The 19,381-nt window shown below is 35.7% G+C and overlaps 1 protein-coding gene across 3 annotated transcripts; it reads left to right on the top strand.

Annotated features, from left to right (window-relative positions):
- Positions 1 to 1,495: 1,495 nt before the first annotated feature.
- cdc42ep1a (CDC42 effector protein (Rho GTPase binding) 1a) lies at positions 1,496 to 15,433 on the top strand. Of its 3 annotated transcripts, none has more exons than XR_015504043.1 (5): positions 1,496 to 1,656; positions 5,779 to 6,221; positions 7,638 to 8,427; positions 10,872 to 12,221; positions 12,892 to 15,433. XR_015504043.1 is itself a non-coding variant. In XM_087276209.1 (4 exons), the coding sequence occupies exons 3-4, from the start codon at positions 7,977 to 7,979 to the stop codon at positions 11,474 to 11,476; spliced, it is 1,056 nt and encodes a 351-aa protein (XP_087132335.1). In that variant the 5' UTR covers positions 1,496 to 1,656; positions 5,779 to 6,221; positions 7,638 to 7,976; the 3' UTR covers positions 11,477 to 13,511. The 3 variants fall into 3 exon arrangements, 1 of the variants encoding a protein (XP_087132335.1); XR_015504044.1 differs by lacking the exon at positions 12,892 to 15,433 and having other exon boundaries at positions 10,872 to 11,529; positions 11,645 to 12,097; XM_087276209.1 differs by having other exon boundaries at positions 10,872 to 13,511.
- Positions 15,434 to 19,381: the final 3,948 nt, after the last annotated feature.

The raw sequence follows: 19,381 nt of genomic DNA, 5'->3' as shown, positions 1-19,381 counted from the left end.
TTGTCGCATGCTAACAAAGCAGCTAACAACAGTTTGAAAACAGACTAATTGCAATTTCCATAGATTTTTTTGCCATATTTGGAATATAAAAACACAAATTGACAATAATAACAAACTGATCGGAATTTCAACTGAAAGCCTACTCAGGATTCCTGCTTTGCTGTTACAATTATTTGTATAAAAAGGGATCGCTTGGAACGGAACTAAGTGTGTTAGAAAATATCAAATACCGTATCTAATACAGGTTGGTAAGAAAAGAAGCGTGATAGTGACAAAGATATTGACAGGGGGAGTGTGTGAGAAACAAAGATAGGCTATAATTTATGTAAGAACAATACAAAGTCTACATTTTCACACGTACCAAAATGTTTAAATGGATTGCAATACAAAACGGAATTTTTTTTGTTAAACGATCCAAAACTTCCCTCTTTACAGGTTAGTAAATGTTTTAGCAAAAGTGTGATTTTCACATGTACTTTAAATTAGTATACAACACATCACACATTCTTTAGCAGATTCAAAAAAAAGTCAAACCTACAATATATTACTATCTAAAATTAACATACCACATCATATATAACAGTAAGATTTCCGTAAGATTAAGCTGTCTAAAAGGCATATCCAGGAACTAACCCAGATTGTATCCAAATAACATTAAACCAACTCACTGCAGAATTAAATGTGCACTTCAACTCTCCTGTTTCCACCAAATCTGTTCATCGGGTGCATCGACAGGGTCATACATGGCTGGGCTGCTATAGCCAAACCTTTTGGTCACTTGTGCCAGTGCAAAATATCAATTTCAATGGTGCCAACAGAGACATCATGGGCTGTGGACAATGTAAAAAATGTATTGCTCTCTGATGAGTCCACCTTCACTCTCTTTTACACATTTGGTAGAGTTACGATGTGGAAAAGCCCCAAAGAAGCGTACAATCTAGACTGTTTAATGAACGGTTTTAATGATGCATCAATACACAGCAAGACTAGTCACAGAGTGGTTTGATGAACATGAATGTGAAGTTCCCATGACATCTCCCATGGCCTGCACAGTCACCAGAACAAAATATTATAGAGCCACTTTGGGGTGTTTTGGAGGAATGAGTCAGGAAACGTTTTGACATGGCCACTATTCTGCATAAAAGGCGCAAAATACCTCTGACCACTGTGCAGGACATGTATCTGTCATTCCCAAGAGGAATTGATGCTGAATTGGTCGCAAAAGGAGGCCCTACACCATACTAATGAATTACTGCTGTTTACAAGCAGGCGTTTCAGTCCAACCTCTGTAACTGAAGTTAAAACTTTGGAAAGACTATAACACATGAATCCTTGTCAATTTAAATGCAATAAAATGTCAGAATACTGATTCAAGAGTTTCTTCGACCGAGAGTCGTGGCACTGGACACATATTGAGAACATGGATCTTGTCCAGAAAGTCTTCAGAAAACCCGCCCCCAGATTCTGCTCTGACCAAACGCGCTTCCAGCAGCTCGAGACTGACGGAGCTCCACACACTGACCGCTGCTTCTCAAACTCAACACTGTACAAAGGAGGAAAGTTTCACGCTGGATTGCTGGATCTTACCTTTTGTTCAGATAAATCTCAGTCGGGGGTTTTTGGGGCACGAGAAACGATTTTTCATCTACCCAAAGAGTGAGTTTTATTGATTTACTGTACTGAATTGTCACATTAACGACAGATTACTTTTTGTCTCCCTATTTTAAATTGAATCAACTAATTTAAATTTGCGAGTAGTGTGTGCTATAACCGCATAACGAGTGCTAATTTGATCAAGACGTGAGACTAGTTGTGTGTTATTGCTTATTGTGCGTGCACGACGGATGAAACCTAATCTCTGCTGCTGTAAAATTAGTCTGCGCGCGCCACCGCATACTTGCACTTCATATCCGTTATGAGCGCAGACAAATAAGGGTTTTGAGTCATCATAACTTAGATTTTAAGTTCACGTAACTTTATTCAGGATTCGGTTTTGCAAGCAACAGCAAGTCATTCACTTTTTTGCAACCTTTTAAGTGAAAAATTGAGGGACAATTTTTATGAAGCAATGATATCCAAAGTTCACACAATGACAGGATCTCTGGACTGTATAGTGAAATACAGTGACATTAACATTAACTACGTTAATGTTAATATTAACATAGTGACATTAACATTGATCTGTCCCTGTCTCATATGTTCTCTCACAAAAATGAATCCTTATTTTTTACTACAGATGAAATACCAAAAACTGTTAATACACAGTAATTCACCGTGGTTTTGCTGCACTAAATAGTTTAACCATGATACTTTGTAAAACACAAATATATACAAATAGTAATCAATGTGCCAAATACATATTTACTACTCTTTTTCAATAATAAAAACGTAGTTTGTTTTCATCTGGGTTTGAGTTACTCTAATTATAAGAAAAATGATATTTAATACTTGTTGGTTTAAAATGTATGCATGTGTATAGTTCAGTAGTTCATGTACACTGTAAAAAATGAAACGATCAGTTACTCCAGACAGCATATGTTTTTAGGTCATTGTAACTTATTAAACTAAATTAGTCATGTTCTAACTTTATTTTATGTTGCACAAGTTGTTGTAAGTCAGTTTAACAGAGTATAAATTCAATAGACTCATAAAATTAATTTGATTCAGGTGAAACATTTAAGGCAAGCAGGATTTTTTGTAGTGTAAATAGCATTAAGACCTAATTAAAGATAAAGAAGTGCAAATAAGATGATAAAGATGAATAAACAGACTCAGCCAGTTGCAGTATACTGTATTTTCTCACATAAAACCTCTGAGATTATGTTTGCACTGCTGGTATTTTCCATCATGGACTCAAGTCTGCCAGACAGTCATGCTGAGTGCTTTGAGTAAAAATAGGATATGTTCAGATGATGAAATGAGTGTATTTCTGTAATCAAGATTTACGCCTAAGCAGTCACTTTTTTATTAGACCCCTTCAAATGCCAGAAAAACATTGAGGGCATTGGGTGAAAAGGAAAAATGAGGCCTTATCTCGAATGTTTGTTCATCTAGTTAGCTAAGTTATAGTGTAGCCTAGCCGAACAGGGAAAGAGGGAAATATTTCAGATAGTTCTCTCTGGAATAAAAACCCTGACATCATTTCCTCTCCTCCAAGCTGTTCCAAAACTAAATTTGCTCTTGTATTTAAAGAGTTGGTGGTCTTCATTGACTTCCATAGTAAAGAAACTTTACTAGGCTATAAAAGTCTTCAATCTGTTTGGTTACCAACATTCCTCGAAATATCTTCTTTTGTGTTCAACAGCTTGGCAGTGAGTAAATGATGATAGAATATCTATTTTTGGGTAAACTATTCCTTTAAGAAACGCAATTTTTTAGTTCAAATAATAAATGCTCAGTGTGATTGATGGTCAGTTCACTTGTTTTAATGACATCATATGAATCTAGAGTGGACGGCTGCAAAAAGCAAAGATCAGACAGATCAGCTTTTATGCCCACATGAAGAAAAGCCGCCAGTCCCACAAAAAGAAAGAAGAGAGAGAAAAAAAAAACATGTTTCCAATCTGGGATATGGGTACTGTAGTGGATGTCTGTAATAGACAGAGATGTTTCCCCCAGGAATGCATTTACACACACGGCTTCTATTAATCTGCGGTTTACGGGTTGACGTGAGCATCTCCTACTTTCAAACAATGCACAGCCATTTCCACAGAAATAATGGCATTGTTTCATCCACTCGAAACAGCTGCAAGAATTATGTGACAGTGTGTTTTGGTTTATTGCCGTTTGTCATGTCAGGAGGCCACAGGAGCTCTGCTGAATGTCAGAGGAATAGTTGGTTATGTTATGTTTAGCACATTATAGGACAGTTTCTCAGAAGATGCGGCAATATATAATTACCTTTAAGAACAATGTTCCCTAAATCCATTTGGATCCCATGGTTGATACGATGTTGACCTAGTACTAATACTTTTTTAAAGTGACATTAATATTAGTTGATATTAATTACTCTACTGGTTAATGGTTTCTTAATAATAATAAAAATTCCTATTGTTTTCACATTTGCTTATACATACAGTACAGTAGGCTGTATTTATTCAGGGAAAAATCATCATTTTAAAACCCCTTTTCGATTTGATTCATTTTTTTAAAGGACACTTATTCTTGTGATGGCAAAGTTGTTTAATTTTATATTATTCATTATTTGGGATCCCTGTTCATTAATAATAGTTTTCATTATTATGCTGTTGAAGCATATCCGCATATCTGAATGATATTGTGATTAAGGCTGCAACATTAAAAATGGAAACTTTCCATGGGAATTAACTGAGAATTTACAATACTGCAGATTAGCATAAAGCAAGAAATACAGTTAAATATAGCTGGAAAAAAATCTTGCAGCATAATCTTGGTTAAAATGACTTATGATTTAATGCAATTTCAATTCAATTTTTACCCTCCACATTCTCATGAACTCGGATAGGAAGAGGGGTTTCCCCCTTTTGTTCAGGTTCCACAGCAATAGACACAATATTTCTGCAGTTGAGTCCAAATGTTACATCAGTTTAAATAGATTTTGATAATACTTGGGCAAATAGCTTGTTGGCGTGAATAGCCTAGTGGTTAAACATGATGACATAAATATCGCTGAGGTGCTCACGGCGACACAAGTTTGATTCGCGGTTTAAGGTCCAATCCTGTTTCCCTCTCTCTGCTTCCCACACTTTCCTCTCTCAACTTTACTGTCCTATACCGTAACGCTAAACCCCTAATAAAACTAGTTATTAAAAAACAGTTGTGGCCAGCCAGTAAATCAGATATGCTAAATTTAGCACGTTATCTATATTAGAAACAAAATGTTTATGTTTGCATATGCACATTTTGAATACATAAATTGTATGCTTTGAACTCCTTCCTGTTTATCACCATAAATTTCTCTAAATTCCTGGTTAAAATCCAAATTGGCAAATTTTCCAGATGAAGCTCCTGAGGAAACTTTCTGGGAAGTTTTTTTTTAATTTTAACCAGAAATGATTAAGTATTTTTTTGCCTCTTTGCAACACTAACAAGTACAACAAGACTTGAGTATAGTATTAGTGACTGTTGAAAAATAAAAAAGATTATGTTTTAACGAGATTTTTGATCAATAATTGCAGTCTAGGAGAGCATAAAAGCATACATTTTCCAAACATTTGACCGGTACTGTAATTTTATGTAACAGTACATAAATACTTAAAACAAGGCGACATTGTAATCATTAGCACTGTCACCTAACAGCAAGACTGTTGTTGCTTCAAATCCTGGCTGGGCCAGTTGGCATTTCTGTGTGGGGTTTGCATGTTCTCCCTGTGTTGGTGCAGGTTTCCTCTGGGTGCTCCTGTTTCCCTCACAGTCCAAAGACATGCGCTGTAGGTGAATTGGGTAAACAAAATTGGCCATATGTGTGAATGTAAAAGTGTATGGGTGTTGCGGCTCATCCGCTGCTTAAAATTTATGCTGGAGTTGGCGGTTCATTCTGCTGTGGCAACTCCTGATAAATAAGGGACTAAACAGAAGGAAAATGAATGAATGAATGACAGGTACCATAATTTTTTGTAAAAGTATATGAATTGTATATAAATACTTTTAAAAAATAATTCACGTGAAAATCCAAAATACCAAGAAAAAGAGGATCAAACTCAATGCTGTCATTCTGAAATATGGGCTGGATTTGGGATTTTTGGCCTGCTCTGATCCAGATCTGTGTTAAACATCCACCTGTTTCGTTCTCTCACACAGGACGTTTGTTGATTTTACAAGAACCTCTTCAAAGCAGGACATCTAAGTGGACTCAAGCCAGCAGCGGGGGAGATTTGGGGGTGAAGGAAGGAAGGCAAGAGGGATTAGGGGCTAATCCTGAACATAACCAATCCTTAAGGAGCCTCCGTCAAGCTGCACTATTGCCCAGATTATTACATTTAATTTATTTATTGGCTTTTAAAGCCCCTTTATCTCCCTCGGGGGATTCCTGGCGAGTGGACCGCTGGATTTGAGTACCTTAAAAAACAAAGGCTCAGGAGCAGAGGCTGCTGGGAGTAGAGGAGCATGTGGAGAAAACGCACGCAGGGATAAAGCAACAAACCTCCCTGCCGCCTCACACTCCAGCGGGGTGCAGGTCAGAGGTCACCAAATGAACTTGGTCTGGACAAGCATGCGGTCACATTGATTATACAGAAAGGAAGGTATGTTGCTTTAAGTAGTCAATATTACATTTTAGTGCTCAAACAGCAGGTTTGATATGATTTATGACCTGACACTAATCAGGTAAAGGGTTTGGCTGGATTACTTGTGCTTATCACACATAGTTTGGTTGCAATTTAGCGTGAAATGTGCAACTCAGCCAAAGCAAAGTTTGTTGTGGTTTGATGGAATGAGACATTGGACTTCACTCCTTGTTTACCTTACAAAAAAGAGGATTATTTAAGCTTGCTTTTCTTTTAAACTAAAAATGTATGATGAAAAAAACTTTCTTATTTTAAAAACAAGTCGTATTTTCTGTCTAATTTTAATGTTATATTGATAAAAAAATAGTACAAGTATAATTTGCCCTTTACTTGCAGTGTATATATATGAATATGCTTCAAGTACTGTTCAATATATATGCATCATTAAACAATTTATATAAAAACAAAAAATATTTAGTATAAATACTTAAAATTATATATATATATATATATATATATATATATATATATATATATAAAGATATACTATAAGTGTATTAATTTTACTCATAGAAAGATACACTTGCAGTGAAACTAGTATTTTGAGCATATATTTAAGTGTACATGCATTTAACCAGTTATTATATAATTATAATATACAAAAACAAAGTAATAGTAAACGATTAGTAGTCGCAGTACAAAAACTGCTGTAAACTGCAAAAATGTATAAACTTAAAAGTATACTTTAATTAACAAAGTGGGCCAATTTAAATCCGAGTAGTACACTAGAATACGAGAACAGTGATAATAGTTTACTTCCAACTTATAATTTAACTTATTAACTTATAAGAATACTTAAAAAGTCCTTGATAAATTAAATTATGAATCACTTTTTAACCATTGGGCTATTTTTTATTTTAGGTTAAAGGAATCATCCTTTTTTTTCTTTTCTTTCATTTATTTATTTATTTGCGGTTTTGTTTAGATTTTTGATGTAGTTTATTTTTTTAAAAATGTCTTTCTTTTTTAAACTTCCTGCCATTGTGAAATGCAGCCTCAGTGTCTCTTTGCTTTTACGTTCTGGCACTGGAGAAATGCTCTGGTAAATACGCATACTTTTGTAACAAGATACCCTTCAAGTGAATGACCGAAATGCTGTACGGTGCAAGTGAATGACTAAAGAGTCAAAGCCGAATTGAAGTATTTAAAGGGCACTGCACTCAATAATTATAAAAAGATGGATTAAAAACTTCATATTATCACATTTTTATAGAACAGGCATATTTGAATCTTATTCAGCAACCATTGCATTATTTACAGACATTTTGCTATTTCTCTTGGCTTTTCTAAAGGAGAAGCACATGGTTTTAGTCTTAAACCACAGGGATATCTGCAGCTAGAGCTGAATTTATTTCTGAACTGATTTTTTTTCAGAAGCACAAACCCAGAACAACTGTGAAGCCCAGAATCTTTGACCACATATGCAGCCGAGGTTTTCAGGAATTGGAGTCATGCATATTTTCAGCTCGCATTTATCTTCACCGAATCTTTCTGGATATGAACAAAGACCGATGGCCAAAACGGGACATAGCTGAATGTGTCTGCCTTTGGAGAAACTTTCCACTCAACTGCGGTTTTTATTCTGCTGAGAGATTTTGAAGCTTGATACGTGTATAATTTGCTTTCTTATGCTGTTCTCGCCTTTTTCAAAATAATTGCTGTGGATTTTTTTTAACCTCCTTTGGAAACTTACGATTTGAACCAGGAGAAGCCATGAATTTGGGCAAGTTGTCTGGCCTGAAGGGCCTGGTTTCCCATTCCTCAGGAAAGCGTCGTTTTAAAGGTGACCTCACCCCAGAAATGATCAGCCCCCCTTTGGGGGATTTCCGCCACACCATGCATGTGGGCCGTGGAGGGGATGTGTTCGGTGATACCTCATTCCTGAGCAACCATGGTGGAGCAGGAAATAATGCAGACGCAGAATCCTCCACCTCAGAGAAGAATGAGGGATTCTTCACCCGCACGCTTCGCCATGTCCGCAAGACTCCCGACAGGCCCCGTGGTGGCTCCAAAGACCTTTCACCCCCACCTCCAGCCGTTTCTCCAATCATAAAGAATGCCATTTCCCTCCCTCGGCTGGACGTGGACTCACCCAATGGCTGTCCTGTGAAAGTGCTCTTCCCTAGTTCACCCAAAACACCAGAGAACTCCACTTACCTGTATGGTGAGTCTACCACTTTCAAATGCAGTGTGTATACACTTGTGTACATGGTTGAATTGGGTTCTAAACTTTTTAAAACACTCCAATTTTTTTAAATCGGCTCATTTTACAGAAAACTGTTGAGTTATACCATTTTTAAAAAGCATTTAACCATTCAAACTTTTTAGTTTAGCATAAATCATTGAATTGGATTAGACTATTAGCATCCCTTTTTCAAACGCTGCATAATTCAATGATTTATGCTAAGCTAAACATGCTTCCTCTATACCCAGAAGATTCAAGATGGACCTGGGGACTTTAAAATGAGCTTATTTCCAAAAAAGTGAAGTGTTCCTATTAGGGTTAGGGTTAGTAGGAAAAGTAGATAGTCATGAACAGTCTTGTTATAGTTTGAATGTTTTATACTACATCATTTGCTAGATGTTGATGTGTAATTTGTTTACAAATCAGTGTGAACCATTTTAGGGTGTTTAAATAACCAAGATGGACTAAAATCTGAAAAAAAAAAAAAACAATCTGTGTTCAGGTGACAGCATAGTCAGAATGATCCCCATTCAGATGGATCCACCAAAAACATGTAAAAGGGCTACATTATGCATACCAAACCAGTAGCTAATGTCTCTTTGGAATAATTAAATTTGATTAAATTGAGTGTCATTTTTGATAGCCTAGTGGTCAGTGTGCCAGCATATAGTGAAACTAGGCTGCGTCTCAAGTTTGAGTCCCAACTCACCCAACTTTCGATAACATCTCCCTCTTTCTATCCAACTTCACTTGCTGTCAATATCTATATCTTAATAACAAACACAAAATAATAATTCTGAAACTTCCGGTTGTGGAGAGGTCGCAACTTTTTAGTTCTGCTGTTAGTTTGCAATTAATCCTACAATACCAACCAGAACTGTATTTAAAATCAAGCACCACAAATATAAAAGTATAGGAAAGTTAAATGTCACGCAAAGGTGTCAAGAAAGATAAGAAAAAGATCAGAAATGAAGATGAATATTCTGGGGGTGAAGAAACGATGCCATGGCATCTGAGGACGGCCCTGATGAAGACGATGACGAAGTAGTAACTTCGGGTGGAAATAACAACAAACACTCCAAAAATAAATCGTTGAAAAAAATTAAATCAATAAATTTTGCCATTTCTGAAGATCACTTTGCATAAAGGCTTGAATCTAGAAAGCTAGACATTTCTGATAATGATTTTAAGATTTATTAAAAAAAATACGATAAAAAGGAAGAATTTGACTAGTCAAGGGTGTGTGGGAGCTGCAGATAAAAGAGGATATATGATATTATTGATGAAAAAACCTTACCGACTTCAAACTTTTAGACGTATTTCAGACATGTTTTGTCTGAATCAAATATATTTGTTTGCTAACTTTACTCTCTTTTAGACAAACACAAGGTCTTTTATAAACCATCTAAACACCTGTGGCAATCCCAGACTTCTTCGAGCCAGACTTTACAGTTCAGTGATCAGCATCTGCCTCACCCATTCAAATACCTCAAACATGCCTCACTGACTGCTCCACGGGAGAGCCTGTTCACAAACAAACCTCCACACGCTCATAAACTCTGTTCCAAACCAAACAGTCTGATAATAAGTTTAATTATCAATATATGGAAAGTATTAGTATGCAAACTAAGGGTTTACTTCAGATGACCTAATGCCAAAGCTATTCTGACTGGGAGCAATGAATGAGATGTTTTAGTGCTGAGCAAACATCCCATTTTAGAGCCCTGAATTCAGTTATGTGAAGGTTTTCTGGATCAGCGAAATATTTTCCTGTAAATTGTATTCGCTGCTTATTTTAATGAAAATGTTCACCCTAAAATGGAATTTACCTCATCGTTTACTCTCTCTCATGTGGTTTTAAACCTTTATGTGTTTCTTTTGTTGAACACAAAATAAGATATTTTTTAAAATGCTGGTTTATGGTACCCCCATTGACTCCCTCAATAGAACAAAATCGCTATGAAAGTCAATGGGCAAACAACATTCTTCAAAATAACTTCCTTCAGCAGAAGAAAGAATATAAATGTGGCAGATATTACATTTTTGAGTGAACTATCCATTTTAAAGAGCTTAATGTGGCCAGTGTAACACATTTTAAAGGGATAGTTCACCTAAAATGAAAATTCTGTTGTGATTTATTCACATAATTATGTAAATTACTCTGTAGAACACAGGATTTATGTCCATACATTGAAAGTCAAGAGTCTAAAATAACATCTGGACCTCGTTAACTTTCATAGTTCACACACAAAAACATTGGGCTAGAGTAACTATCTCTTTAAATGCATCTAGTCCAACCACATGGCAGAAATGATTTGTTACTTTTGCTTATGTTGAAGTTGGGAAGCGCTAAATGTGATGTGCTGGTCCTTACTGCCCTCTATTGGTCAAACTCAAGCGGTTTGTTTTTCTTTGTTTTGCAGGTTTGGAGTCTGGCTTCGTGACATTGCCAAGACTGTCCCGCACTGAGCGTCCAGCCCAGGGTAGTTCTCCATCAGCCTGCCCTACTGAAATCCACCGAGGCTCGCTGACGGACACAAACATCCCATCCTTACCTTGTTCAGACTCCATCAGTCCCTCCGACTCCATGAACTCCTTCACTCTTGATCTGGGCCCTTCCCTCATGTCTGAAGTTTTTGCTTTGATTGACAGCCCTATGTGTGAGAAGCCTGATACCATCAGTGAAAAAGCACAATCCGTTGAGTATAACTCTGATTCGGACGCAACTACTTCATTGGTTGATTCCCTGCTGAGAGAAGACGATGACGGTCGGACTCGCCTATATGGAGGCGAATGGAAGAATTCAGACTTTGTGAATGATGAGTCACCTAAAAAATCGACAACGGGTGATCAGTTACGCTCATTCCCTATTGAGGATCGTGGCATGGAGCCAGAGAGTTTCCAGAGGGCCGCTGATGTGCTGGCACGTCATTACGGGAGTGGAGGACTCAGGAATACAAACACCAACAACTCTCACAGGAGAGCACCATACTGCTATCCTGATGAGGATGAGGAGATTAAGGTCTAACATTATGAGAAGTCGAATTCACACAGCACTTTTAAAAGGATACTTCAATCAGAGTTGAAAAAGACGTCCTCATTTATTTACTGTCATGTCAAAATTCTATTTCTTCTGTGGAACTTTTTTTGTTATAAAGGGAGTAAAGACTGGGTCAAAATATACAGTTGAAGTCAGAATTATTAGCCCCCCTGAATAATTAGCTTAGATTTGTTTTGTTTTTTTCTCCAATTTTGGAAGGTAAAGAAGATTTTTTCAACACATTGCTAAACATAATAGTTTTAAATAACTCATTTTTAATAACTGATTTATTTTATCTTTGCCATGATGACAGTAAATAATATTTGACTAGATACTTTTCAAGACACTTCTATACAGCTTAAAGTGACATTTAAAGGCTTAACTAGGTTAATTAGGTTATTTAGGCATGTTAGGGTAATTAGGCAAGTTAGACTATCAGAAAAAAATATAGCTTAAAGGGGCTAACAATTTTGCCCCTAAAATGTTTTTTAAAAAATTCAAAACTGCTTTTTATTCTAGCGAAATAAAACAAATAAGACTTTTTTCAGAAGAAAAAATATTATCAGACTTACTGTGCAAATTTTCTTGCTCTGTTAAACATCATTTGGGAAATATAAAAAAAAAAATCAAAGGGAGGCTAATAATTCTGACTTCAACTGTATATTGATACTATGAAGGTATCATAAAATTAGTGCTTTATTATTATTACAATTATTTTAACAAGATTTCTGACATTTTCGGTAATACTGTACAATACCAGTACATGAATAATGATGTGTTAATATGTAAACTAAATATTTCTTTATTATGAACTAATGATGAGTTAATGCGTGCGCTATACTTGAACTAACTTTACAACATGAGTCAAATGAGTTGATGTGTGAAAAACAGCTTAATCTTAACTACTTGTTAGTAAATAATGGTTTGTTAATTAATGTGTCAATTACCACATTAGTTTATGCTCAATTGAAGCATCATGAACTCATGATATGTTAATGTAAAATTATTTCATGACTTTACTTGTAGGGGAACATCATCATTAACCCATTCTTAACTGCTTATGAACATCTTATGTATGTACATCCAGTATGTTTACACTGAATAACAACAGAAAAGTGTTCAGTCAACATCAACGTGAACAGTTTACACACAGGAGATCATGAGTAGTTGAGGAGGGGTTAATGATGATGTTCCCCTTCAAGTAAAGTCATGACATAATTTTACATTAACAGCTTATGAGTTAATGTTGATCACATTAAGCTTAAACGGAAATGGTAATTAATACATTAATTACAACATGTACTAACAAGTAATTAAGGTAGTCGTTTTTCACACATGATTAGTGCATGCCTTAACTCATCATTAGTTTATAAAAAAGTCATGTTTAGTTTTCACATTAACACATTATTATTCATGTACTGTAATTATAAAATGTTACCCCATTTTCAGTTAGAATAACCAGGATCAGAATTTTCAAATCATTAACACAATTCAAGATTATTAATTATTGTTTTACTCACCCTGTCGTTTCAAAATCCCATGACTTTCTTTCTTTGGAACAAAAGGCATGATATTTTGAATAACGTCATCTTTTTGTCAGTCAGTTAGGTTGAGTTAAGTAGTTAAATGAATAACAAATACATTTTGTAATTTAAATGTAATGAAATTTTTCTCAATTCGAATGTTATCACTGGATTGAATGAGCGTTATCAGTGGTTATCAGCTGATAGATATGGGCTAGTGGGGGCTTTCTACACCATCCATCCATATGGTTAATCAGCTATACGGATAGAGAAGACTCCAGATCACATCTGTTTTTACAGTACTGTGACAGATGGGTTTAGAGTTGGGGTAGGGAAATTTTATAAATAATATAAATAATTCTTGTTAACTTCCAGCTGCAGCCGTATGTGATCTATAGCTGATTAACCATGTGGATGAAAGATAACAGCCTCCTGAGCCTACCAGTAGATGCAGAAGGCCCCTACTGACCCATATCTATCATCTGATAACCACTGATAACGCAAATTCAATCGGGTGATAACATTCAAATCGGCTGGAAATTTGGTCTGTTCCTCGTGCAAATTATGATACGACTCAAGAAGAGTTGGAGTTCAACCCTGAGTTTGTGGATTATTTTGTTTAACGTTTTTGTCAGTTATAAGTTTGACAGGCCCAGTTCTCATTTAGGTTCATTATATGGCAAAAAGCAACAATAATAGTAAGCTTAAACTTTTATTTTTTATGTTCCACTTAAGAAAGTCACACTTTTTAAATGTTTAGTTAACAACAATTTTCAAATATGCAATGGGAAAAATGACAAGTAGTGGATTGTCATTTACACAAAATCTTGTTGATGTTTTTTTTCCACATACTGTACAAAACAGGCAGAACAGGAAAAAAACAGTTATAGGAGTAGATCTCCAAAGACATTTAGCTAATATTGGACAAAGATGGAAAATGATTATTAGCATTTACAATTTTGTCAGCCTTTTCATCATGCAGGGAAATAGAATCTGCCACAATAATGCACAATAAGCACAGTTAGCTATAAAATGGTAACAATACGCCATTCAGATTATTATATTGCAATTATTTAGAATTCAAGCAAACTTCTATTTTACATAGTATACAGTGATCCATGTAGAAGTACCCACATATACCTGCTGGCTAACTTGTATATATGCAGAACACAAGCATGTAGTTTAATAGTTCATTTTGTGGCTGACCTTGTGTGACAGTTTTTTTTCAACACATTTCCTGAGAAACCAACCAGACAAGATCTATATCACTGTGACGCAAAAAGCTGTGATGTGCGTTTATGCTTTCTCATAAGAAACAAAACATAACCAGCATATTGTTTTTTTTTTTTTTTTTTTACTTTATTACATGATAAATATCTTCAGCTCAACACAGTATTCAGGTATATTATACGATGGTCACCAACGTTTATCAATGTATTATGAAATGTATTAAATATTGATTTAAATTTTCTTTGAATTTTGTTTATTATGACAGAGGGGTTGACCTCTCCATTCCCTTAATCACAATATAATATGTACATAATTTACCTGTGTGCAGCTTTGCACAAGAAATTTACAAAAGAGCATTGTATGTTATGACAGCAATAAAGTTTTCATTAAAAAAAAGCTCTGAACAACATCAGCCTTGAAATGCTTTAACAAGTGTGATCACGGTTCAAATGTGGCGTTTTTGAATGTCAAGCTTCAGAATAAGCTTATATATAAATAGCTTATGTAAAGCGTGTCAGACTGAAACCAAAGGAAGTCAGATTTTGCTGTGTTATATTTGTGTTTAACAGGTCTTCAAACCCGTGTCTCGACAACTCATTGGATGATCAAATAGACACTCACTAGTGTTTAAAGGTTTGTGGGTCTGTAGTTGTCATTTTAAACTTAAACTGAAATAAAAAGTTAACCTAAATATGTTTAGAAAATATTTATTTGAGAATCGCCAAAATAAATGTATTATTCTTTTTAGTTAACCCTTGTGCACTGTTCAAATTCCCTACCCTTTTGTTATGTTCGGGATAAAAACATCTAGTGAATTTAACCGCTGTTAAAATATCAAATAAATATTTTTTTTCTTTTGCATAAATCTGTTAATTCACCTCAGTCGTGATTAATTTTCAGTTTCAGATCAAAACTACTAAATGATTTTTAAAAATTACAGCATTTTAACTCTTTAATAGCCAAGTTTTCAAATGATTTTGTGAATAAAACAACACACAAATCACATATTTTCAATATAAAAAGTGTTTGTGGACTGGATTTTTTTTCACCTTTTATCAAAGTCTTGGAGATGTGAACAATTAGAAACAACATTGATTTGTTGCATTGCTAAAAAATAATAATTTTTTACCCTACTTTTCTGTTGGTGGTTGTTTTTTTTCCCCTTTGACTTCCCCATTAAAACCACATTTGATGAATACAGTCTTTGTTTTTGTTTACTCCATGTAGTCCTGAGAGCTAAGATGCATATTTTAATTTTCTCAGACACATCAAGGTAAGTGGACACTCATACACACTCAGACACACATACTCACACTTTAATTTACTGTTATACTCCATGTAAAATCCAGAAACTAAACTTTTTTTGCACAGGCCTATCTAACTGTTAATGGTGCCAACTGATACTCAACAGTACAATTACAAATTTTACCTCTTTTTCCCAATCCCCAACAAGGAAAACCCCCAACAATCAAAACTGTATGATTATATGGTGTCATGGCTTTGCACGCATAAAAAGAAAAAAAGTAATTATAATGGAAGTCAATGGGGCAAAAACAGTAAATTAGGGAGGAAAAATGAAAATCAATCAAAAACCATGCATCAAAGGCCTTGGTCTCAAACTTGATTCCTTGAAAGCCGCAGCTCTGCGCAGTTCTGCACCAACCCTAATCAAACACAGCTGATCAAATTAATCAAAGTGTTCAAAACTACTAAAGACAGGTGTGAGATTAAGGTGGTTGGAGCTAAACTATGCAGAGCCACGGCTCTCCAGGAACTGAGTTTGAGACCACTGATCAAAGGCAATGTTGTTTTACATGTCCAAGACTGTGATAAAAGGTAAAAAAAAAATACAGTCAACAATTACTTTTTATATTGAAAATACATCATTTTGTGTTGTTGTTGTTGTTTTTTAACAAACCAGTTACATCATTTACAAATTTGACAATTAAAGAGTTAAAATCCTGTAATTTTCTAAGCAGTGTAGTAGTTTTGATCAGGACTTAGGTTGATTAACAAATTTACTTGCAGAAATTTGTCAATCAACCTGAGTCCTAATCAAAACTACTAAATTGCCTCATACATTTTTACAGCAGTTTAATTTAATGGGTGTTTTTATGCCTATAAGATTTGTCACCTAAAATCATTCTGTCAGCTGAAACACAAAAAAAGTCATGGTCGAATTAAGACTTCAAATCACCACAGAGTGGATAAAAACATGCCCAACAGTACATAAGGGTTAGGTCTGAATTAATGACTATTTAAAACTGTTCATTTCTATTATAAATTTATATGAACAGAAAACTGCTGTTTTAAATTATAATATTTTACAATTGTACTTGTTTTCTGTAGTTTCGCTCAAAAAAATAGCTTTAATGAACACATGGGACGTTTTTTTTTAATCTAGCAAACCTCAAACTTTTAAACAGAAGTGAATTAAAACATGTGCATATGGACAAGCAGTACAAAGAGTTAGATGTCATAACAAACCAATGCTTTTTCCACTCCACTTTCCAAGACTCAGATCCAAAGTATACTTCTATGTTTATGTGTACACTAGAACGGGAATGATTTATAATGCAGCCAGCCACTAGAGGGATCAGAATATTTTGGCTTCACTTTTCAGGATGTGTAATGCTACGTTCAGACTACTGTAATTTTGTTTTGTGCTCTAAATTTCCTAATATGTGGAAAATCAGCATGAAAGCCTATTAGTATGTCCGAATGCATAGCATCGAAAAACATCAGATGAGTAGTACATCTACTACTAGACATGGGAGACCTATTTCCTCCAAAGAGATTCTAAAGTGCACATTTGAGAGAGGAGCTGTAAAGTATTGTGAATCACAGGTACAATAAGTGATCACGTGATAAGGACAACATGGGGGATTTAGTATGTCAGAATTCCATTTACACAAGGGGTGTCCAAATTCAGTCCCGGAGGGCCGGTGTCCTGCAGATTTTAGCTCCAACTTGCCTCAACACACCTGCATGGATGTTTCTAGAAAAGAGCTTGATTAGCTAGCCCAGGTGTGTCTGATTGGGGTTGGAACTGAACTCTGCAGGACAATGGCCCTCTAGAACTGAGTGTGGACACCCCTGATTTAAAATATAGATAGTCATACTATATGGAACAATGAAGTGATTTTTAATTGAATTGTAGGACCTACTAAGTTACAATTGTGTCAGATTTTGTGGTTCTGATTACAAAATTCTTGTTCTGTCATGAAAATGAAATGTCAGAATCAGATAACACATTGCATCTCGGCAAATTATTGCTGATAATGTGAATGTAGAATAACTTCTGAAAACAAGCAATGGAGAGTGAAGGGTTGGGCTTCCAGATAGCAGCATTATCTCTTTTCACCGAGTCTGAAAGTGGTGTATGAAAAACCTTCTTTGTTCCTTTTGGTCAATGTCACAGAACCTGATTACAAACCACCATGACACCCTATGGCAGGACTTCTCAAACTCAGTCCTGTAGTTCCGGTGTCCTACAGATTTCAGCTCCAACTTGCCTCAACACACCTGCAAGGATGTTTCTAGAAAGCATATAGTGAAGCTGCGGTCAAACTAGACTTTTCTCCACATAGTCTTCCAATCATAAGCATGCGAATGTGTCAGATCATAGTGCGGAAAGTTTCACAGTTCGCTGCATTGCAAAGTTCAAGCTTGGTGAACTCTGTCCTGCGAAATCACATAACCTGACTGCATGAGGCCAATCGATGATCAAAACATGATTTCTCTGGACAGAAATTTAAAATATGAATCAATCGTTCGCTTTTTTAAATGTCTAAACATCTTGTTTAATCCCGCCCCTTTTTGCAGCGCCGTACGACAGAATTCCGCAAGCTCAAACTCTAGTGTGACTGCGGCATAAGAGCTTGATTAGCTAGCCCAGGTGTGTCAGATTGGGGTTGGAACTAAAATCTGCAGGACACCGGACCTCCAGAACCGAAATTGAGAATATATTTAGCAACCCAGATACTGGAGGGCTACTACTGCTGCTGCCCTGCACAGTTTAGTTCCACCCTTGCTTCAACACACTTTCCTGGAGGTTTCAAACAAGATTGAATGACTCAATTAGTTTTAATGTGGTGTGTTTAATTAGGGTTAGAACAAAACTGTGCAAAGCTGCAGCCCTCCGGGAACTGAGTTTGACTCCTGTTCTATACAGTTACTGCATTACATTCGGAAGGGTTCATCCGTATGCCTTTGTGCCTTCAATGCATTAACACTCCAGAGGGACAGCGTCGAAAGGATTAAAGCATAGAGATGAGCCCATCCGAACAGAAAGCAATGTGTGACACCAAACATCTTCCCTGAGCAAAGGATTATAAGTGTCCATCAGTTGTACCCTTTGAAATCCTTAATGCCTTAAGGCCCTTTAAAGTGGCCAGTTTTAGCACATTGGTTTGGAATGACACTTTAATACGGTAGCCATATTGACTTTCACTTCAAATTGCCCTTTGAAGGGCGATATATTTAACATTTGGAATAGGTAAAGAGGTTAGCCCATCTCTTCTCAAACATAGGGTGCTTCGCAAATCTTATTTGTATATCCTCATTTCCTTGCCTTGTGTCTTACATCATTTCTTAGGGGTGGAGCTAAGAAAAAGATGCGAGGATAGAGTAACTGAATCAGGTGATGTAATGTCTCCTGACTTTTGGCATCATTTCAAGGCATCCTCATTTAATGAATACTCTACACCCCTGATTTTGGTTTCAAGTCAGGACTCTTGAATATTAAAAATCATCATTTATATTGTACTGGTTTCAACATCCACAAAACCCCACATTTGTCTTTTTATTTAATTTTGCCAGTTATTACTAAAATCAATTATATAAATTAAAATGTATGAAATCAAAATAGATTCTTAAGGTGAGCAATTTAACAGTGCAAGTTAATCTACAAAAAAAAAAAGTTTGTTTTGTTAATCTTCAATCAAAGTCTGACCACCTGCTTTCAAGTTTGGAGAGATAGTCCTTCTCTGTTGACGTCAGTTTGGCGGCTTTAGCCACAACATTCATTGTGTTTGCGATGAGGCAATAATGCGCAAAAAGAAAGCCCCGCCCCCTACTTAAAATTCCATTTCAGTTGGAAGTGCATCAACTTTCAGACTTTAATAATGAATAATTAATA

Source organism: Danio rerio, chromosome 12 (assembly GCF_052040795.2).
Source record: "Danio rerio strain M-AB ecotype USA chromosome 12, GRCz13ab, whole genome shotgun sequence".
Lineage (NCBI taxonomy): Eukaryota > Metazoa > Chordata > Actinopteri > Cypriniformes > Danionidae > Danio > Danio rerio.
The sequence above is the reverse complement of the archived record's forward strand: the minus strand, read 5'-3'. Positions and strand labels throughout refer to the sequence as shown.